This window comes from Schistocerca cancellata, chromosome 2, assembly GCF_023864275.1.
Source record: "Schistocerca cancellata isolate TAMUIC-IGC-003103 chromosome 2, iqSchCanc2.1, whole genome shotgun sequence".
Classification (NCBI taxonomy): Eukaryota; Metazoa; Arthropoda; class Insecta; order Orthoptera; family Acrididae; genus Schistocerca; species Schistocerca cancellata.
In genome coordinates, this window is record NC_064627.1 from 857,378,423 (window position 1) to 857,402,060 (window position 23,638).

General features: G+C 38.3%; 1 protein-coding gene across 3 annotated transcripts in view; it reads left to right on the forward strand.

Moving 5' to 3' along the window:
• LOC126162790 (polypeptide N-acetylgalactosaminyltransferase 5-like) overlaps positions 1–17,620 on the forward strand; it is a 217,469-nt gene extending 199,849 nt beyond the window's left edge. For all 3 annotated transcript variants that reach the window (XM_049919508.1, XM_049919509.1, XM_049919507.1), the window contains 4 exons: positions 3,375–3,514; positions 11,926–12,024; positions 12,191–12,325; positions 14,858–17,620. In XM_049919508.1, coding sequence (XP_049775465.1) covers positions 3,375–3,514; positions 11,926–12,024; positions 12,191–12,325; positions 14,858–15,013 — 530 coding nt within the window. In that variant the 3' untranslated portion in view covers positions 15,014–17,620. The remainder of the gene's footprint in view (positions 1–3,374; positions 3,515–11,925; positions 12,025–12,190; positions 12,326–14,857) is intronic.
• Positions 17,621–23,638: the final 6,018 nt, after the last annotated feature.

Consider the following 23,638-nt stretch of genomic DNA (forward strand, 5'->3'; position numbering starts at 1 on the left):
TTAAATCAGCTTCACTTGAACAGTCTTTATGTGTAAAAATTTCCAGGAGTTTGATATTGCAGTACAGAGTGCTTATGACTTCACTTTATCTGTAACATGCATGCTTTAACAAAGATTTGAAAGAATATAATATTTGTATTGCTTCGGGTCCATTTATGTATCTTAATATTTGTCGTGCCTTTCTTCTTCATATCTTTGTAGAAAACTGACTTCCATAAATATATTTTATATCAGTTGAGTAAATATGTTGCTTTTGTGATGTGATGTGTACATGAGAGAGAGAGAGAGAGAGAGAGAGAGAGAGAGAGAGAGAGAGATGAATGCATGATTTTTTTGTAATCCCATCTTAATTTGTGTCTGTTAACCAAATATAAGCAAAACTGAAATTGTATTAATACTACAAAATAAGTATTATATCACCTGGTTGTTAACAAGCTATATCACTTACGTTTGAGAAATTTTACTGTGTTAATGTGTGTAGAGCAAATTATCTTTTAAAATTTCAGTAGTACTGTCTGTAATTTGATTCTAATTTATTTGTGTATGGTAAAACACAAAGAACACTAATTGCAACTCTTTAGTTCATGTGCTAACATGCCCAGTAAAAACACATTCAGAGATTGGAACATTATGTCATTTGGGAAGGCACCATTGTAGAAGGTATGATCTGTTTACACAACAAAATAGCAAATATTCTTTCATGCGCTTGAAATTTAATTGGTCTGCTCTAAATATAGGAGCCAACTAATGTAGGTGCTGATCTGATCTTAACAAAATTATGTTTTTCATACTTAATTTCTACTTCTTTTGTCATCTCATATGTAGGTGAGAGTAAACATTGCTTCGAATGACAAATAATCTTCAATTATCAGGACATTCATCTGCTACATCTTTTGCATCTCAACAAAATTTCATGAGATGCAATAATAAGTATCGGTGGCCTTTATCACACAAGACTGAGCATTATATGATGATACCTGCTTTTGTTACATGAAAGATACACCAAAATATCCATTGTACACCAAATACTCAGTTGAACTAATATTTTGAACATGTAGCAAAATTGCCATACCTCTTAATCATAGAGTCAGCTGCTTTTAACTGTCTCACTGTGATAGTAATCATCCCAAGTTTCCTATATATTTTTCATTCCATTGATAGAGCAGTAGACACACAAAATTAACTTTTATTTTGAGGCATCTTAAATAACTTTTTGTGATTACCATGTATTCCTAATGTTGAACAGCAGTTTGATTCCACTCCAGGGTAATTTTTCTGTATTCTCTTCAAATATCATTGACTTAACATTTTGCATTCATAAAAGACATCCCTAAAACATACAGGGCAATTGAGGGTACTGGAATTCAACATGTGTAAGGTAATTAATAATGCCACTGATAATTACCTTAAAGGTGTGAAATTCGACTACTACCTTTAAAAGTGAAATAACTATTCCTAGCTTTCGAAACTATTAGTTTCTTCCTTTAGGAGGAAAAGGGTAAGTTCGGCAAAGTTAGAAAGGAGGAGTGGATCACTCAGACCCTACAGTGAGAGCAATTCAACTGTTATGACAACGTTGGGAAAACCACCCATGTCCTCACAGTAGGAGATTCCTCTCATATTGGCGTACGCTACAAGATTGTGCTTGGATGTAATGGTTTGACTTGCTGATTCAGTTAAGTGGATACAGGTTGCTCACCTACCCCACCAATTGGACTGCCAGAAGTTTGTTTTCCTGTCCTTTCAATGCACTGCATTTGATCTGTGCAGTGGAGAAACTTAGCAACTATGTAATCATAGGATTACATTAAAAACTGAGAAAGAACTGAGCCATCAAATATTTTTGAATGGATGTTCGCAACTGTAGAGGAACAGCTTATTGTTTCAGTCATTAGTATCTGCATTAGAAGTGGCAAATGTTGAGATTTGTCACATATCTTGGCAGCACAATATAACTGCTGAATTTTGTGAAATCCGTAACAGTATTTGTGCTAGTGAAAGTGAAAGAAGCAGTGATGCCTATTCCGTGTCCAATAATATGAGGCATAGTTGGTCAAAGAAAAGAATCATTTATTCTGGACATCTTTCACATTCATATTTGGCCTTTTTTGGGCTAGTCCTATATGCAAACCACTTTCCACCTTGTACTAAAACACTGCCTGTTACACTTATATATTATGATAATGTAAATTGCAAGATAGAAACACTCTACAAAAAATGAGGCCAAGACAACCATTGCCTAAACATGCAGACACGCAGAAAGATTGCGTAATGGCTAGCTTTTGAATGTTTGTTGTTTTTCCTGCTTCAGTAAACACTTTCATGTACCTGTCTGTGCAAATGCCAAAGTTAGTATGTGCCCAAGTGTGTGGATATTTATGTGGGGGGTGGGGGTCCAAATTTTTTGATGTTACTACTTATGTATGTAATCTAAAAGTATAAACAATGAAATAACTAATTTTAAACGCTCAATGTATAGTGAAGATCTGAACAGTGGACACACACACACACACACACACACACACACACACACACACACACAGAGAGAGAGAGAGAGAGAGAGAGAGAGAGAGAGAGAGAGAGAAAACACAAACAAGCACCACAACATTTCATTTTCTCAGTCCTGTGCTCCTAATTATACCACTTGACATGCAGCATCAGGACATTATAGGTGTGTGTGTGTGTGTGTGTGTGTGTGTGTGTGTGTGTGTGTGTTGCCCCGGGATGAGTTTATATTGTCACTTATTACATTTTTCATTTTCCTTCCTGGATTTTCCTGTCATGTGTTAATCTTAAAATCATTTGTTTACAAAGATTTCCAGAACCATACATTTTAACTGTTACTTATCTTCACTGTGTCATTTTTGTTTCTGCTGTTGGAAATTTTCTCTCTCTCGCTTTTTTTTGTGAATGTATAGTGATGAAATGTGTGCTCTGCTTCTTTAGCAACTAGTCATTAATAACATTTGATTGGTAACACTACTTGTATTATTTTATATGGGTCAGTCATACTAACCTTCCACTGATTGCCATACTATTTATGTTATCATATATTTTCATTGAAAATCAGAATATTATGGAATCACACATCAAACTGCTTTCATTTAAAAAACACAATATATGTCTCCTAATATGGCATCAAACTACCATTGAAATAATAAATATAGCAATAATAATAATAATAATAATAATAATAATAATAATAATAATGAACTTATGATATATTTTTAAAACAAACTTTTTTAAATTGCATCTGTTAGAGGGATCCAGTATCGGCTTTTGTCTTTTAAGCATTTTACATTTCAGTATAGTAAAATTTTATGTCCCTTGTTTTCTTCCATTCATCTGAAAAACATGTATGTGTGTCCAAACAGGTGCAAGAGCAGTGGATGTAGGTGATGTGACAGAGCGGAAAGCTCTTCGAGAACGCCTGAAGTGCAAGAGCTTCCGATGGTATCTTGAAAATATATATCCTGAGTCCCAGATGCCACTTGATTACTACTACCTAGGAGAGGTTTGTACTTAATCAGAGCTAATCTTGCAACTTTGATAATGTTAATAGAGTAGTATAATAGTAGTTAACCTGAAAAATATGATGTGATTAGTTTATTAGGAATGGTTTTTACATTCTTGAGTGCAACATGGTTGCACTGTATTCATTGGATCACAATAGTGAGCTGCTTCCTGTTGTGCTGCCATAATGTTCAACCTAGGTTGAGTGATAGTGAACAAACAGTCTGATTTCTTATTTTTGAGTGCTTTCATCAGATATAATGACCCATATTAAAGTGGCCATTCTGCTGCACATATTTTTACTAAGAATGCTTGATATATTTTTCATTTACTTATTTTTATGACTTGAAAATTGTGTAACCAATTTATTTATCTACTGTATTAACTCGAATCTAAGCCGCATTCAAATCTAAGCCACACCTGCAAAATGGGATTCGAAATCAAGGAAAAAAAATTTCCCGAATCTAAGCCGCACCTGAAATTTGAGACTTGAAATTCAAGGGGAGAGAAAAGTTTTAGGCCCCACCCAAATTGAAACAAAGTTGGTCCATTGTAATATGAGACACAATTTAGGTCGAATGAATGACGAAACAGCTATAGGAGTTTGGTTCAAGTCGTAAGCTTAGCAGTTAAGCTTTACCAGGTAGCCATTGCTATGCATCAGGCGCTCCATCCGTATTTATACGGATACCCTTCCTTTTTCACGTGCTTCGTCTGGTTTGAATTGATTGCTTATTTTTCTTTGATCTGATAAGTGCCATTCTCTTTGTTATACGTGTTTTACTGTGTCGTGCATTGTTTTTCACATTCTGATGATGAATGTTTATGGCCTGTCGCCGCTCGCATCATGGCTTGCTTTTGTGCATGCTACCGCCACTTTAAAAAAAAAGAGGAATCGTCTCATTACCGAAACAATGGCAAGAGACTGCTATTTGTTGTTACTTACACTGATGCTTTCTTTGATAATGATCAACAAGAACCAAATAATAGACTGCGTATGATAGAAGATATTCTGAATGAGAGTTTAGCGAAAATTTTTCTCCGTTTGAAAATCTTTGCAGACGCCTCTTTAGTACATTACATTCTGCACAGAAATCAGAGTCATCTTAGCTTTAAAATCTACTCAATTGCCGTGCTTCTTTTCTGACTGTATCACTATTAGGCATAAGAATAATACGAATATAAACATTACTTGATATGTATATTCTTCCGCATTTGCTTTGTGTCATTCTAGTTTCGTAGTTTATTAGGCAGACAGAATTTAAATGAGGTAGCAGCAAACACGAAAGAATACATGGCAAAATGTTTATATTCGTATTATCCTTATGGTGAAGAGAATACTGCATGTGACTCACAATTCATAAAAGTTCCTATTAGCAACCATCTCTTCTCACAGGTAGGAAAAAATTCAGAATGTAGAGTTGGCCATATTGACAAACATCACAAACAGTCGTGACAGATTTTTGTAGTGCATTGAAATGCTACTACATTCGAAGATGAACAATACGGAATTTGTATTTACTTCGTTGGATAAAGTATGAAAATGCAGTGGTCGAAACTCGGGGTGGAGGAAAAAGCTCATCTTCCACCCTTTTTTTAATTTATTTACTGACACAGAGGTTTTGGCACCAGTATTTATCTTTGTGCCTACAAAGCATGCCTGTGTAGCGCTACATATATACGACGGCAGAAGTTAGTTGTGGCAGCACCTACCAACATTTTTCAGAACTTCTGCTTACTTTGCACTCGATTCTAAGCTGCAGGCGGTTTTTTGGATTACAAAAACCGGGAAAAAAGTGCGGCTTAAATTCGAGTAAATACGGTAATTGCTTTGGAACTGCTGCTGTGTCTGCATTTACATATGATTGCAATGGGAGATTATAATGTTTGTGTAGGAAGAATGACCTGCTATTTCTTGTTTGCATTAATGGAATAGCTTTTACATAGGTACCTTGATGGAAACTTCAGAGTACGACATTTCTAGATTTATTTGTGGATATCTATTTATTTACATTGGATGCAACAGATCGAATTGTGTACTGAAAGTGTATAATTTTCCTTTATTGATTTCTGGTTGTGAAATTTATTTTATTGCAATAATCATGCACTAAACGTATCTTTCAGTAATAAATTAATTTTTCTGTCCAATAAGAATGAATTACGGAAGGGTGATGAAACGTGCATTTTTTAATTTTTCATGTAGTTTCCCTCCTCATCAGGCTTCATGTTTTGACAACACTATTGTTGTCTAATCTTCTCTCATTTTATCACTACCCTTTCCTAGGGAACTGTGATGTAGAGACTTAAATTTTGGACAATTTGTATTTAGTACTGTTGTGTCAAATATGCATTGCAGAATAATTACCACTCATTTCTGATCATCATAATTAAATATAATGTATATGACTAGACATTTCTATTGAACAGTGAGCATATTTCTTTTGATAACATAAAAAAATCACAGCTGATGAGGGCTTGGTGTAGCAGGTACACATTGTTTCAGATTTTGTTGACATTGGGTCAGTGTGTTGTTTTGTAGGCTCAAAAGTCAATTTTATGTATTTATTTATTTGTCTGTATTTGTGGGACCACCAGAGGCAAAGCTTCTTGGTCATGGACTGAGTCAGCGCATAGTTTATAGAATTATGATACCAATACTTACAAAGAAAATTAATAAAACATTTAAAATTTTTGAGAGCGTCGGCAAATAAATAACACATTGAGGAATTTTCTCAACTACTGTGAGGAACTTCTGCACTGGGTAAAAAGAATGTGCCACCAAGAAACTTTTAACTAGAGTTTGAACACTTCGGGTTCATCACCGTTTTTTTAGTTCTGTTGCAAACCAGTTGAACATGAAACTTGCTAAATAGTACACACCTTTCTGTATGTTGATTAAGTGCAAACCATTGTGTTGTTGTTGTTCACTGAATGAAATGTGCAATTCCTTCTGCACAAGTCAGTATTGTCAACAACAAATTATGTAACGATGGAGTATACGAGGTCTGTTCAAAAAATATCAGAACATTCGTAATTTCTTGCCAATTGTGTGTTGGGGCAAAATGCAGTTGCATTCCTGCACAGGCCTATATTTAGCGTGTAACTGCCGGAAGTTTCTTTGTTATGTATCTGTTAGTTATTGTTGATTGCTGTAACGCATCCTCATTAAATTTTGCGAGAAATTCAAGAAAACATTTTCAGAGACACGCTAAGTGGTGCAGGAAGCCTAATGTGCTAAATGCTGAAGACATATTTAGTGTTATGAATAATTCACATGGTTTAAAAATGGCCGGACGGAAGTTAAAGACAAAACTTTTTCAGGTTGCCCTTCAACTTCTATTGATGACACTCATGTCAAGTATGTCAACAAAATTGTGCATTATTTACTCGTTCGGCATATACAAAGGCAATCATTCTTACATTAATTACAATATACTATGGTAACAATACTCTTTACAGGTGCTCTTATAATACTATACAACATTACAAATACTCTCCAACCACTTACCAAAGGCTGAGCCACTGAGTCTGTGTATGTCTTTCAAATCACCATCATATTCATACACGAGTAAATGGTCCATTGTTTGGGTTTCACCACACACACATTCAGGACTGTCCTACAAGCCCCATTTCTTCATTAGTTGCTTGCGTCTGCCGACACCTGTTCTTAGGCGGTTCAAAGTTGTTCACAGTTTCCTTGGGAGGTTGAGTCCTCCAATCTTCTTGTTGGGATCGTCCACCAAATTGCAGTTCTTGTGCTCACTTGCAGCCCATAGTTGCTTCCAAGTTGTTTTCAGTTGAAGCCTTGAAGCTTCCAGAAAGCTGTCCTGGATTTAAGCCTGTTTGTAGCTGTTAGATCTTTCTGGATAGGGAGGTCCAGATTGTCTAGGATTTTTTAGTGTGTTCTTAGGCTAGCTGTGACTGCCTGATATCAGGGGCCGCTATGTTGGCTAGGACAGGGAGCCAGGCACAGGGAGTGGTCCTGAGTGTTCCAGAGGTTATTCACATATTCTCCCTCAGCTGGACGTCCACTTTAGCTGTGTGTACATTTCTCATCCAGACTGGTGAGCAGTAGTGAGCTATGCTGTAGACAAGAGCTAGTGGTGATGTCCTCAAAGTGCTCGCCCCACAACCCATGTCGTTCCAGCCAGTTTCGAGAGAATAGCATTGCGGAATTTTCGTTTCTGTTTTGTGTCTTCTAGGTGTGCGTTGTATGTTAGAGCGCTATCTAGTTTCACACCCAAACATTTAGGCTTATTCTCGTGTCTGATCTGCTGTCCATTCATAGAAAGCTGTAATTTGGTATGTGCTTTTCTGTTGTTAAGATGCATTATTGTGCTGGTTGGGGTTTGGGTGTAGGTGCCACTTGGAGTAATATGTGTTCAGGACTTCCAAGTCTGCATTCATTGTTTCATCGAGATCATTGAAATTTTTATTTTGGTACGCAATAGCCAGGTCATCAGCGTGTGCAAATTTACGTGATTTGGTTTCTGGCATATCAGCTATATACAGGTTGAAGAGAGCAGGTGCTAGTGCCGAACTCTGTGGCAGACCATTATTCAGAATCATGCTCTTGCTGTTTGTGCCATGAAGTGAGACTTTGATTTTCCTGCCTGTTAACATGTTCTTGAGTAGTGTGTAGGTCTGTCTGCATTTTATGATTCTAGTTAGCTTTTCATCTTGTTTTGGAAGCCTTTCTCTATGTTGGTTGTAAGGGACAGCACTTGATTGCAACAATTTCTGCTTGCTCAAAAACAGGCTTGGTATGTTGGAAGGTTAGTGTCAATTTACAGAGTTAATCTAGTCAGTAATATTCTCTCAAAAAATTTATAGGAGGTACGTAGCAGGGATATTGGTCTGTAGTTCTTTGGGTTATCTCCAGTCTTTCAGGATTTCAGCACAGTGATGACTTTTGCTTCTTTCCAAATCTTGGGGAGAGCACCCGTATTGATACATTCCATGCAGAATTTTGCAAGGGACCTTCTTCCTAGAGTTCCCAGTTCCTTCAAGAATTCTGGCAGGATCTCGTCAGGTCCGGTTGCTTTTCTTTCTTCAATAGCTTCAGAGCTTGAGTAATCTCTTCTGTCTCCACTTCTTTCCCAATGTCCATGTTGGTTGGATTATTGACTAATAAATTGTTCATGTTTCTGGAAACCTCTTTCTTTTCGCCTGCCTTTAGTTGGATTTTGGAGGAGTGTTTCAGGACAGCTGATATCTCAGAAGCACTTGTGCCAAGAGACGGCCTCTGAGGCACTGTAGTACTGCCTAATTTCCTCAACAGATCCCAGCTCTTTCAGCTAGAATGGGTGAAATCTAGATTTTCCATTGCCTCTTTCCATCTACTCCTTTGTTCCTCATTCATAGTGTTTATCAGTTCGTACAGAGTCTCAGTGTCCCCACACTTCTCAAATTCCTCTGCTAGTGTTTCGCACTCTTTCATCCAGCAGGGGTTGTGTTCCTTCCTTGACCCTCATGGAATAGCATTTAAGGCTGCTTTGTGTACCAGTTTAGTGACTCTTTTGTAGTTCTCAGGTTTTGGCGGTATCCGATTTATCATCGTCTTGACATAGGATCGGTTTTTATTCCAGTCAGCTTTTCTGAGGTTTCAGTGGGGAATTGGAGGGCTTCTTATGACTGGAATTGACAGTCAGATCTCTACTATTACTGGTTTGTGCTGGCTCTGTGGAAAAGCCTTAAGGACCCTCCTCGTTGCTTGCACGGGTATGCCTGTTGCTCCACATATGACGAAGGTCAGGTTGGGTGTGGATGTTGTGCCCCAAGCCTTGTCCGCCGCTCGTGGTCTCACAGTAGCGTTCTCGCTTCCCGAGCACGGGGTCCCGGGTTCGATTCCCGGCGGGGTCAGGGATTTTCACCTGCCTCGAGATGACTGGGTGTTTGTGTTGTCCTCATCATTTCATCATCATCCAGGAAAGTGGCGAAATTGGACTGAGCAAAAGATTGGGTAATTGTACGGGCGCTGATAACCATGCAGTTGAGCGACCCACAAACCAAACATCATCATCAGTGCCCCAAGCCTTTGATTTGAAGGTCACTTTGTCCTTACGGTAACAGGAAGTGTAGGTCCTGGTTGTCTGCCCAGTCATTTAGTCCAATACCTTCATCTGTGGAACTCGGGTAGTCCCATCTGGTATGTTGGGAGCTAAAATTGCCAGCATAAACTGCTGGGTGGTTAGCCTTGGGCAAGTTTTCCATGGACCATTTCTGTGTAGGAGGTTTATAGACATTATACAGTTTCAATTCTCCCAGTTTTATGTCTATTGTATGTTCTGGTGCCATTTTTGTGTCTAAGATATCATTCTTCACTAGGGTGGCCACACCACATTTGTCGTGGCCAATGTAGCTCTCATTAGTGAAACCAGGTATTTTGAGTTGGTTGATATTCATCTATGAGGTGGGTCTCTTGTAGAAATACGACACTTACTTGTTCTCTCGCTAAGATTTTTTTCAAGGATTTCACCCTTTGTCCTTGTGTAGCCTTCTGTGTTGAAATGACATGCATTCAGTCTCTGCATGTCAGAATTCCTTGCATCCTCCATTTGCCTTTGTGTGGGCCGGGAGGCATTAGGGTGTCCAGCCACTGTAGTTATGTAGACTTTTTGCTGCTGTCCCATTTTACAGCATTGCCTGGGGTTCACCATCTACGAGGTTGTCTACATGTTGTATCCCAAAAAAATTGTGCATGCCAGTCAAAGATTGATTGTCTAAGAGCCTGCAGAAGAATAGACCGTTTCAGTTGGATCATGTCATAAAATCCTTACACAGCACCTCGGAATGCATCGTGCTGCAGCCAAGTTCATCCCGTGGCTTGTGAGTCAAGATCAGAAAGATCTTGGCGTCACAATCTGCGAAGAGCTTTTTGATTGCACAAATGAGAACGAGATGTTCCTTAAGAGAATCGTAGCTGGTGGCAAGACATGGGTCTATGGTTATGATGTTGAGACCTAGATTCAGTCATCACAATGGGTTGGGAAAGGTTCTCCAAGACCAAAAAAAGGTGGTGTTATCAGGTCAAATGTCAAAGCCAGGCTAGTAGTTTTCTTTGACTTTGAAAGATTAGTTCAGTGTGAATTCGTGCTACAGGGACAAACTGTTTATAGTTGGTGCTATCGGGACGTGTTGCGATGTCTGTGAGAAAATGTGAGAAGCAAATGGCCTGAAATGTGGTGAGACAATTCACGGCTCTTGCATCACGATAATGCACCTGCACATTCATTCTTGACTATTGCACAAAAAACGAAATCATGTGCTGCCTCATCCTCCTTACTCTCTAGACCTGGCCTCTGCAGTTTTTTTTTTTATTTTTTTTTTTTTTATTTCCAAAGTTGAAACCCCATTGAAAGGATGAATATTTGCAATGATAGATGAGATAAAAGATAAACTGCAGGCGGCACTTTGTGCAGTCCAGCAGGAAGCATACCAAGACTGCTTCCGGAAGTGGGAGTGGCATTGGGAGCGGTGTATCAGTTGTAGAGCAGTATTTTGAAGTAGACCGTGCACCATAAGTAAAAGGTAAGTAAAGAAAAAATTTGTGGACTATGTTCCAGAATTTTTTGAACTGGCCTCGTATGTACAGGGATGACAGAGTTATAATTCAAAAATACCTCAGCAACAGCCTCTAAAATTAATGAAATACTTACTAGTAATCTTTCTCACAGAACTCTAAATGCAACCTTAAATATCACAGTGGATAGTAATCCCTTTTAAATTATAATGCTGGTGTGGAACATGGAACCATACAATTCGTACAGGCTGTATCCATCACTATCAGCATATATTCCATCATTCTTGGCAGCTTCCATTATTGGTTACACTGCAGCTGGTACCAAATAGTTATCAGAGGACTTTTAAAGATGGTAAATTAAAGGCATTTGTCACCTTTATAAATCTATGCCACGAATAATAGTTAACGAAAACAAACAGTTAAATTAAGACCTTTACTTGAATAAAGCTACATTATAGTGACTGCATCAACATTCTTTTTGTTGTTTACAGTTTGCAAAAAAGAAATTCTGTTGAAGTTGGAGTAAAAGTCTTTGCCACAATAAATGCACATAATAGTCTATTTTTATGATATCTGTGTTTGGAAACTAGATTCATCCATGAGGAGAGAACATTTGCAACAATATGAAAACTTTCCAGAGAACACACTATAATCTGAAAACTACTGATTTGACAAAAATCTGGCTTTAACTGTATGTGGGAAAGAAACAAAATTTGCTTGAGAATATAAAATCAGTTTTTTTAACCTCATGGAATATAGGTTATTTAGCCATAATTCAAATTATTTGCAATAGTCCAACTTTCTTGTATTTACTCACCCTTTTCTGAATAAGTTAATGTACAAAGCTATCACTGTTATGAGTTTAAAAGTGAACTTTTTTCCCACTTAAGGTGAGAAATGCAGAAACGCAGAACTGTCTTGATACGTTGGGACGGAAAGGAGGTGAGAAAGTTGGAATGAGTTACTGCCATGGTCTTGGAGGCAATCAGGTGAAGTATATTTCAACATTATTGAGAACATCAACTTTGTGAAGTGCCATCTCTGATGTTATTGTAAAAATGTAATAAGCGTATTATGTGTTACATCATACTACCAACACTTCTTTAAAAAGTATATGCTTTTTAAAAGAACTGCATTAAATTTTTCTTCCTGCAGGTATTCGCATACACGAAACGTCAGCAAATTATGTCTGATGACAACTGCCTAGATGCATCGAGTCGCAAGGGACCTGTGATGCTTGTCCGTTGCCACGGTATGGGTGGTAACCAGGCATGGGTTTATCATACACAGGTGAGGATGGAGGTTCATCCATGGATTATGTTTCCCAGGTGTCATTGTGAACTGTTTATATCTCGCAGTGTAATGTCTGCATATAACTGTTAAGAACTCCCGCTGACAACTCACACTTCAGTTAGGTCATAGAGATGGAGTGATGTATACAGGGTGAGGTAGCTAAGACAAGCCACCCAAAATGTATCCAGAATGAGTAAATATATCAAGATGCTGTTTTTGCTTAGGCAGATCACATAATGTGGCAATTTTTCTGTCATGTACAAGCAGTTTTTAATATTCATAACAGCCAAATTATGAAAGCAACTTTTTTTGTGGTTCTGTAAAATTTGATCTGTGACATTGGAATGAACCTTTGAAGAGGACATCAGTAACATGACATGTTTAACTGATCAAATACAAAAAAGATAACAGCACTGCTAACCCCTGTCCAGTTGTCAGGAAGAGAGATCTTACAAACATCTGCCTACCATATCACATGCCAACAAATACATAATTCAGGCAAGGTTTGTGTGCTTATTATTATTATTATTATTATTATTATTATTATTATCATTTCAAGTGCTCAAAATGTTGACTCAGAACTTTGATAAGAATTATGCAGCGATTCTGAAGGGACCACACTGTACATTGAATTTCACCTAGGCTTATTGCAGTATGGGCCCGTGTTATATAGCAAGTCATGTCTTCAGCAGTCATTGGCATAGAGATTGTATTTTAATTTTCCTCGTTGATAAAAGTCTTGAAGAGTTAAGTTAGGTGAGTGTGCGGACCATTTAGTGTGTCCTGAACAAATGATCCAACAGTATCCAAATGCTTTGTTTAGAAGATCTGTGTGAATAGGATGGGAGATGCATTATTTGATACCATATATCATCTTACATCATGTGGATTGCCTGATATGTAGGGAATGTCTTCCAATAACTGCAGTAGCATATCTCTTAGGAAGTGTAGGTACTTACAGCACTATCAACAAAATGGGGACCAATGAAATGATTCATTACAGATGTTGCCAGACTAAGGTGTTTTTATCCACTTCTTTTAAGCCAGTGTGAAATTTTTACAAAAGATTTTATGGAAGCACACACATTACATTGTCAGATTTTGTAAAACAGTTTTTATAAAAGATGTTTATCAAGGTTATAGGTGTAGGGAAGTGGTTGATGCTTAAGTGCTTCATTGTCTAACACAGACTTTTCTAACTTCTGACTGCTAAATACTAACTCACATTTTCTATCTTAGTAAGCTTATGTTTACTGTCTCAATGGTTAGCAAATAGACACTCATGTCTCAAATATTTTTAATGTTCGATTTGAACTAAACCTCCCCCCTCTCCATCAATCTTCAGTCCATCTTCCTTTTCATCTGCTTTTGACACCATTCCTCACAATTTACTTCTAATCAAATCGCTTGCCATGGAGTACCATCTCAGTTGCGCAGCTAGATTTATTGTTACCTGTCAGAAAGGTCACAGTTCATAGTAGTTGATGGAAAGTCTTTGAGAGCAACAGAAGAGATAATTTGGTTTTTCCCAAGGAAGCGTTACAGGCCCTCTGTTGTTTCTGAAAATTTATAAATGAATTAGGAGACAATCTGAGCAGCCCTCTTAGACTGTCTGCTGATAATCTGTCATGTATCATCTAGTAAAATCATCAGAAGATCAGAACGAATTGCAAAATAATTAGATAATAAATGTATATGGTGCAAAAAGTAGCAATTGACTCTAAATAATGAAAAGTGTGGAGTCATCCACATGATCATTAAAAGAAATCCATTAAATTTTGGTCACACAATAAATCTCACAAACCTAAAGGCTGTCAATTCAACTAAATGCGCAGACTTTACAATTAAGAATCACCAAACTTTGAATGATCATGTAGAATATATCATTGGGAATGCGAGCTGAAGACTGCATTTTATTGGTAGAATGCTTGGAAGAATATTACTGAAGAGACTGCTTACACTACCCTTGTCTGTTCTCTACTGGAATGTTGCTGCACAGCATGAGATCCGTACCAGATACAATTGGTGGAGGTCATCGAAAAAAATTCAAAGGAGGTCATCATTTTGTATTATTGTGACATAGGTGTGTGTGTGTGTGTGTGTGTGTGTGTGTGTGTGTGTGTGTGTGTGTGTGTCAGATATGAACCTGAGTTGGGGTGGCAATCGTTAAAACAGAAGGGTTTCTGTCTGTTGACTTGACACCTGCCTACATAGGGAGAAATGATCATTGTAATAAAATAAGGGAACGGAGCTAGCGTGGAAAGATTTAAGTGTTTGTTCTTCTTTCGCATTATTTGAGAGTGGAATATTTGAGAAATAGTGTGCAAGTGGTTCAGTGAACCCTCTTCCAGATGCAGTAGTTTGAATTGCAGAGTAGACATGCCCTGCAGCCCACCTTTAATCTGGCTTCAGTATTAATACAGATAATCTTTGGACAAAGCTTTAAGTAATGTGTAGTGGTTCTGTCTTTCATTGTTCATACAGCTTATGGTTAAAGTGAAACTAATATGTAGATATTACTATTTCCAGGATCGGACAATCAAGCATGTGAACACGGGGCACTGCTTGTCAAAACCGGATCCACGGGACCAGAGCCAACCTTTGCTGCTGCCATGTGACAGTTCCCTTGGACAGCAGTGGATAATGAAGGGAAAGTTTCGCTGGCAGGCATCTGCCTCACGGTAGCGACAGTAGCAGGGATGAATCTGACACCACGCACAGGCTGCCCCCTGATGCCTTCCAGTGTGTGCTACAAGCTTACACTAAAACTGAAAAAAGAAATCCTTACCTGCAGTCGGTACTCATGGCAGATCTGCAACAGAAAGAACAACAGTGAAATATTGACAAACGTACACCCTGCTGTTGCAGTATTTCTGTTGACTGCCTGTGCAGCTGTTATATGTGCCTGAAGTATTCTGACGTGTGATGGTAAATACTTATGTTTTTACACTCCGTGTGTGCCTCATCCTTCTCAGTTTAACTGGATTGGAGACTGCATTTTCTGATACTCAAAATTACAGAAGTGGTTTTGGAGAGGAAAAGACTTCTTATGTCTGGAGTCTACAGAAGCTGTATTTGACAAATGGATGTAATAAAGAATGGTGATTTTCTGCATCATCAACAGTGTGCAAAGGAAACTGATGACTGTGTAGCAGCACAAAGCCAGAAGCTCGTAGCAGTGGAAGGCCACTCCCTGCTCCATATCTATTGAACATTTTAATTGAAAATTTTGTACTTAATAGCATTGGGCATTGGTAATTCTACTGTCAACACAATCTCATTATTAAATGGAAAATCTAAAGTGACAAATACAATTTATAATGTGACAAAAGGTGTGAATGTTAAGATTGAATTTCATGTTGTGTTATTTAATCTTCAAGAATGAAATGTGTGTGCCAAGTGCACTTTTCCATGAACATAACAAATAAATTTATGTGGGACTTGTTATTTTTATGCAAATATTAATTATTGATCTGATTGTTAAAAATAACTAAAACAAACTTTCTATTTCTGAGATGTAATCACTGGAACGGTAATATTCTGGTCATATCTAAAAAGCGTAAAATTGCTTCCTCATGCAAGTTCACTTTTACATTTTTTGGAAGTGATAAGCTGTTTTGGGGAGGAAAACCATATCTCAGTCACAAATTGTGTGGCAGATCTGTATTTCTGTTGTAAAATGATCTATATTGGGCTTCCACACATTTTGGGCGCATCATTACAGCATAAAAGTTGTTCTAAAACTATCCCTAAATCTCGTCTGCATGTGCTGGAGAAGGAAATGTTTAAAACCTTACACATAATTGTTTTAAAAATTTGATAAATGTTCCTCCATCATTGAACTACAGCAGCAAGTTAGTTTGGTATGGTTGAATCTTGTATTGGTTGAGAAAAAATGATAATAAAAATTGACGGGAAGCAATATTTTAAATTTTAGTCAGAATACAGACTGACTTTGAAACATATCAGTAAAAGTAGCAGTCGTTATTGGTTACAACTGTGAAATCTGTATCTGTCAGCAATAAAAGTTTTTGAAGATTGCCGTAAACACTCCAATCAAATGAGCTGAGTTGATAGCACTGAAAATGAGGTTCACTGACCATATTCAAGTAGATAACAAGTCCTCTTATCAGCTGTGACTCAGTTAATACATATAAAGCAAAATTTTGAAGCCACATATGTGTTAAAGGACATATAGAAAATAAGAGGCAGTGCCTAGAAACAGAATGCTAAATTTTATAAAATGTTTTAGAGACTGTGGCAGAGTCAAAAGTAATTGAATTCAGTTATTGGGTACCTGTTATCTACGTATTTGTTAACCTTTCTTGATGCAGTATTGTGGGACATTTGCTCTTTTTTTATTATGTAGTTCACATTCTGGTACTCTTTCTCCGTATGCTATTGTTCCTTACAACAAAGCTCAGAATGCAATATTGTTTACTGTATTGTATGGTTGTCGAACTTTATTAATTCAGATTCAACTGCTGAAGTAGGTGCCCTTCATCTATCGAAAATAATTTGTTACTTATAACTCCTGTACAGCATAAGTGAAGGATATATCTGTAAATGTAAAAAGGTATTTACAACAACATTGGTCATAAGTATTTGAATATTGTAATGGAAATGCCATGGCTTTGTTTTGATGGGCAGTGATACTTAACTGAAGAAGTCCTCATACCTCTTGCATTTAAATATGGATTGAAATCCAAGTATTAATACCAGAAAATATATACAGAATTATTAGACTATGGCATGCAAATATACAACATGAAAACATTTAATGCTCAGAAAATAGAATGTTGAAAACTGTTCCTTCATTTGTGATTATCAACAAAGATGGTCACTAAAGTGTCTGTGGATCTTGCCACAAATGTTTCACTGCAGCCAGAACTGGGCACTCCACTGAACAGTTCCATTAAGAACAATGAAACTGTTATTCATAGTTCTTGTTTTCTGCAGTCACAGATAAGTTATTTTGCAAAGAACTTAGCTGAAATTATAGTGTAGTATTCTTTTTTACTATTTTTATGGTTATTTACAAAGACAGATACACAAATGATATATTTTTTAAAGCTTACATGTTACAGACTGTAATGGTTGTTTTGTGAATTTGGTATGGATGTCAGTATTATGTAATACTTATTTAATTGGCCTGTTTATTTTTTCTTCTTTTTATTTGTCCCAACATTCCACAAATACTGTTAAAGCTCCACAAGAGCAGGTATTATCACATTTGTTGTGTGTTACATGCACTTTATTAAATTAATAAAATGTTGATATTTTTTGAATAAATTATTGTAAAGCTTTCTTTATTTCAGGTGATATATGCAAAAGGTGCAAGGAATATTTTGCAGTAATGGCTGTAAGAGGATAAAGGAAAACATTATTTTGTATATATTTAGACCTGTCCATACAAATATTGTATGAAAGTGCCCGAGTTTGTCCTACAATTTTTGAATTAACTCTTGAATAGAAAGTGCTGTGAGGAAATAGCTGTATTTCCTGATAAAAATCATTCACATCAGTCTGCAACACTCAGTAAATTCAGACATTTCAGAGCAGTAACTTCAAACTTTAAATTTCCATACAAGTCAATGATCTATACTAATTAACTCTTAACTAGTATCATATGATTTTGTAACAAGGTGTCTGTCAGGCTCCAGAAGTTAAACTAACTACCAAATTATACTATATTGTTATAACTTTTTTTGTTTATTGGAACTGGCTAGTTACAACATATATTGTCAAACATATGACAGGAAAAAAATGCAAAATGTTAATCATAAGGAGAGTATTACAGAAAAAATGCAAGTAGTGTCCCAAAAAAGTGAACTTCCCCACAATTCTCAAAAATCTAGAACTACACTTTTAATAATTAATTCTATCGCATGCCAGTCTTTCATAAACAACTGAGAATGAGAAACAGAAACCAATTTCTGGAAAATTTCAAGGATAGGTTCATATTTTAATGTTAACTTTACAGTGTGTTAGAGACCACAATTTTCCTTGTGACATAATACACTATTTCTTTTCTCAAACAGTGGAAAATCCAGGATGGAATGTAATAATATTATGAGAAGGAAAGTTGCTACTCACTATATAGCAGAGATGCTGGGGCGCAGATAGGCACAACAAAAAGACCCACTGTTATAGCTTTCGGCCATTAAGGTCTTCGTCAACAATAGGCACACATATGCACGTACGCACACACACACACGCACACACACACACACACACAAATGCAACTCTCACACGACTGCAGTCTCAGACAACTGAAGTGTGGTTTCAGTTGCGTGAGACTGCAGTTGTGCGCGCGCGCGTGTGTGTGTGTATGTGTGTATATGTGTGTGTGCGTGTGTGTGTGTGTGTGTGTGTGTGTGTGTGTGTGTGTGTGTGTGTGTTTGTTGTTGTTGTTGTTGACAAAGGCCTTAATGGTCAAAAGCTATAATAGTGAGTCTTTTGGTTGTGCCTATCTGCGACTCAGCATCTCCACTATATGGTGAGTAGCAACTTTCCTTCTCATAATACAATTTCTTTTCTTATATATTCAAATTATGTATGTCACACTTGCAGCTAACATTTTTAAAATATAAAATGTGTCACACATAGTGAATGTTTATAGACAACACACACACACACACACACACACACACACACACACACACACACACACACACACACCACAGTCGCTGGCGGCTGAGGCCTAAGTGCGAGCAGGAGCAGCATGTATGATGAGAGAGGCAACTGGGTGATGTGGATAAGGAGGCGGCTGGGGCAGGGAGGGGGATGGACATCAGGGTAGGGTAGTGCTGCTTGTGAGAGTGGACAGGGAGGAGGTGGAGAGAGGGTAGGGCAGCTAAGTGCAAACGGGAGGTTAGATGGAGGGCAGAGGGGGAGGAGGGCACACCAGAACAGGAGAGAAGTAAAAAGACAGTGGAGGTGCATTGGTGGAAAAGAGGGTTGTGTAATGATGGAATGGGAACAGGAAAGTGGCTAGATGTCTAAGGAAAATTCCAGCACTATACAGCTCTCTATTCCAGCAATGAACCGTCAGTGTTTTTCCTTATTTTCTGTACCGCTACCACCACCACGCCTCCCTCCATCTAACCACCCAAATGCACCTTCAACAAAGCTCTTTTTGGCAAAAAGCTCACTTTGTGACAGTATTTTCATTTTGCCTATCTATGACTCAGCATCTCCACTATATGGTGAGAAGCAACTATCCTTTTGACATTGTTACATTCCATCCTAGATTTCCCATTGCTTAAAACACACTTGTATTATGTTTGTTGTTTATCAGCAACACACTTTCCACAATTTTTTTTGCGCAGTACAAGCAGTTCGGTTTGCCGCAGTTCTGATGTGGGTGCTTTGTTCTTCTCTTTGAGTTTAGGGTTCCAAAAGTAGTATGTTTTATGGATCTCAGAAAATGCAAGCCTCTGAGATCTGAGGTTCATTATGACCTTTAGAATACTCCTCATGCGAAATGTTAATTCGAGACTCTTCTTCTCAGTAATCCTTCAATGTGTTTGTTGATATGCCAGTGACTACATGAGTTCTTATAAAATAGTGTCTGGTCATTTTCTTAACTCGAGAGTAGGCTTGATGAATTAAAGCATTGACACTGCACCCTACATCAATAATGTTAAAAAAATATTGCTGTTACCCATCTTTTTGAGTTTTCTGCTGGATGCATAGTTCGAACTCTTCTTGACTAGCCCATCAACATTACCCATAGTTGAATTATAAATAGAATTTAACTCTGGCTTATTGGTGTCTGGATTACCTGTCGTGCAGTAGTGCATGTAAGATGCCAATATCACTGCTGTTGTCTTCTTCAGTATGTAAAGAAAGTAAAGTAAAGTAATGTTCTTTGTAAAGCATAATCAGAAGACGTCTTCGCACATCTCTTAATTGTTGAAACTGTGGTGGGATCTCTCTCTTGTTTTTCTTCATAGTTCTTACAAATGTGAGCTCTATTTTCAAAAGCTTATTGACACATAAAAGTTCAGTAGAGCTGTCTGCTACGACATTTCAGCTTGTCTTTTCAGTTGGTCTGGTAAGCTTCAGAACGAACTCTGTAGGGGATACTAAATTTCTGTTACCTGTGGAGAGTTTTTATCCGTCACGGCCTTTCCTGAATAAAGTTAACCTTTATTTAAGAACTTTGTCCTGGTGTCTGTCGTACATAATCTTTAATCTGTACATTGCTGTTCGTCATGATACATTATAGCTTTCGGTTGAAGCGTTCTTCAGCAAACAAAACACACACACATTCACACAAGCAAGCACACCTCATGCACACGGCTGCTACCACTGGCAGCTCCAACTGGAATGTGACTGTCATGTGAATAGTCATCTAGAGTGAGACAGGGAAGGGGGACGGACAGTGGGATATGGGTTGGGGGTGGGGGGGATGGGGAGAAGAGTGTTGTCTGGCAGGTTTTGCAGGGACCAGACTGCCAGGTGCAGCATCAAGACGTGGGGTGTGGAGAGGGGGGTGGAGGGGAGAACAGGGAGTGGAAAAGGAGAGGAGCATCGAATGGGAAAGGATGGGTGGCTACACTGGTAGAGTGTGGCACACAAAGAGGGTGAGGAAATGTGAAAAATGAGGTGGTGATAGGACAAGCGGGCAGAAACTGTTGGGTGGAGGGTATGGGGACAGTAGGTTACCATAGGCCAGGCTAATTTTGGGAGTGGAGAATGTGTTTTAAGGATAACCCCCATCTGTGAAGTTCAGAAAAGGAGAAGGTGGAGGGAAGGATCCACATGGCCCAGGTTGTGAAGCAGCCATTGAAATCAAGCACATTATGTTCAGCTGCATGTTGTGCCATAGGGTGGTCTACTTTGCTTTTGGCTACAGTTTGGCAGTGGCTGTTTTTGCTGATGGACAGATGGTTGGTTGTCATACCAATATAAAAAGCTGTGCAGTGGTTGCAGCAAGGCTGGTATACAACATGGCAACTTTGCAGGTGGCCCCTTGGGTTGGACAACATAGTCCTGTGACATTACCGGAATAGGTAGTGGTGGGTGGGTGGATTGGGTAGGTCTTGCACCTGGGGCTCACAGGAATATGATGCCTTTGGCAAGGAGTTGGGATTGGCAGTGGCATAGGGATGGACTAGGATTTTGTGGAGGTTGGGTGGGCAACACGACAACACTTCGGGTGGGGTGGGAAGTATCTTGGGTAGGAAGTCCGTCATTTCAGCCATGATGATAGGTAATCTAAGCCCTGACAAAGGAAGTGGTTCAGTTGTTCCAGTTCGGGGTGGCATTCTTTTTATGGCTGGCTCTCGGAGTTAGTGGGAGGATTGGGGGCATGTGGAGAAATGGCATGGGAGATCTCGTTTGTGGACTTGGTCCAAACCCCCTCTTTCTGTCTTATAATCAGGATCAATATCACTTCAAGATTAGGTTCAGATTTTCTCAGAACTCATTGGAAAATCAGTTGGTTCAGGTTGTTGTGAATGGTGATACAGATGTGGTAGTGCACATTAATTATGATGCAATGTCAGTAATAAGTATGGTTTATTGTACATAATTATCACTATAAACACAAATTGTTGGTAAATTCATCGGACCTTTAATAATCTGGTATATATCTGTAAGACTTCAAATCGAATTTACTACATATTTACTTATGGTTAAATTGGACAAACTGCACCCCACCTTCACTGCAAGAAGCCAGCATTGCATCTGAAGGGTACATGGAGGGAAAAGTCGAAATGACCTCAGAATGGGAGGAGATGGCTACCATGAAGATCAACAGCCGTCTCACAAATGTGATGCCAGTTAAGGCTTAAATTGAATCTTTCTCAGCTTGCTGAACTTTCAGTAAATTACTCCCTAGCCATTGTCAATGAGCAGCTACTGACTATTGTGTGGTTGATGGTATCATCCTGCCATTGTTGTGCTCCCATATCACCGTGCCTTATCCTTTGTCATTGTTTTCCCTCTGCACACATTGTGCCTACTTGACCTTCTGATGGATTGGTCGCCACAATTTACTCATCTGCAGGCCGCTGCATTTTTTGAGGATGCTGCTACGTTAATTTCATTAGCTTATTTTATGGACTTGTTCCAGAAGGAACTAGTCTGTTTAGCAACATAAGTATTAGTGGATGTTATTCAAAGCCATTTCCTAAATTCTTTTGCAATGGCTGATGTATCAGGATTGTGAGGGCAGCCTAAATTACTTTCCTTCCAGATTTGCTCTTCACTGCACTGTCACTCCATTGTAATAATGCCCACTCTAGCACAGTGTTTTCTGAGTGTAGGTCATTCTGAGTCCTACATAACTTTCAAAGTCTTCAGAAGTTGTCAGATAATAATTTGATGTGAACATTAGACTTACCTTATCCATAATTCATGGTGTTTGTCTTGTGATCCTTCCTAAATAATATGAGAAATCTGCAGCTTCTAGTTGTGTTCCTTCTGTAAATAAGGGAAGAATTAAAGATAACAACTTGCAGTATAATTGAGGCATTGGATTTGTTGACTGTCATGTAAAAAAGACTGAGAATGTTGCTAGCTTTCAGATAAATCCCTCTTCAGAGGTGAGAGAGAGAGAGAGAGAGAGAGAGAGAGAGAGAGAGAGAGAGAGAGGAGAGAGTGAGAGAGAGGAGAGAGTGAGAGAGAGCTATTGCTATATTATAGTCACAACAATTTATCTGTGCAGGTGTATGTGTACTGTGTTAGCTCTGAAAAAATATTAATTTAAAAGCTAACTATATTCTCAGTTTCATGCATGTGTTGGTCAGCCATATGGTGAGGTATTACCTTTACTCGTCTCATTATTTATCTGGCACCAAACATTTTCCTTCAGTGATTTAAAGAAATGATTCACTTGGTAGAGCAGGTTCTCAGTGTCCAGTACAATTCTTAACTCCACTGTATTGTGGTCTTAAAGGACTATATGCATCAATGGTAAAAGATGGTAGTGTTTAAAGGGGTGCAGGTAAAGATTCATATTTTTCAGTTTTCAGTATGTGCCAAGACTGTGGCACCACAGTGTGTGTGATGGGGAAGGATACAAGTAAGGACAACATGCTTTTTTTTCCATTTCCTATGTGGACTTGAGGCATCTTCCATATGTCTGTCAGTAGTTACCACTTTATAATTATCCAAGAAAGCTGAGCTGAAAACTTAGAGAAGACTTAGGAATTGGTTGTGGGATGTTCAAAGAGATGGAAGTGGGGGCAGGTCATATCACTGAGACCACAAGATGAGAGAGAGGGGTGCTCTCTTAACGTAGGGTTGGAGTAACCTTCCAACTCCGTATTTTTCTTGCCTTCCAGCTACCCCAAACTA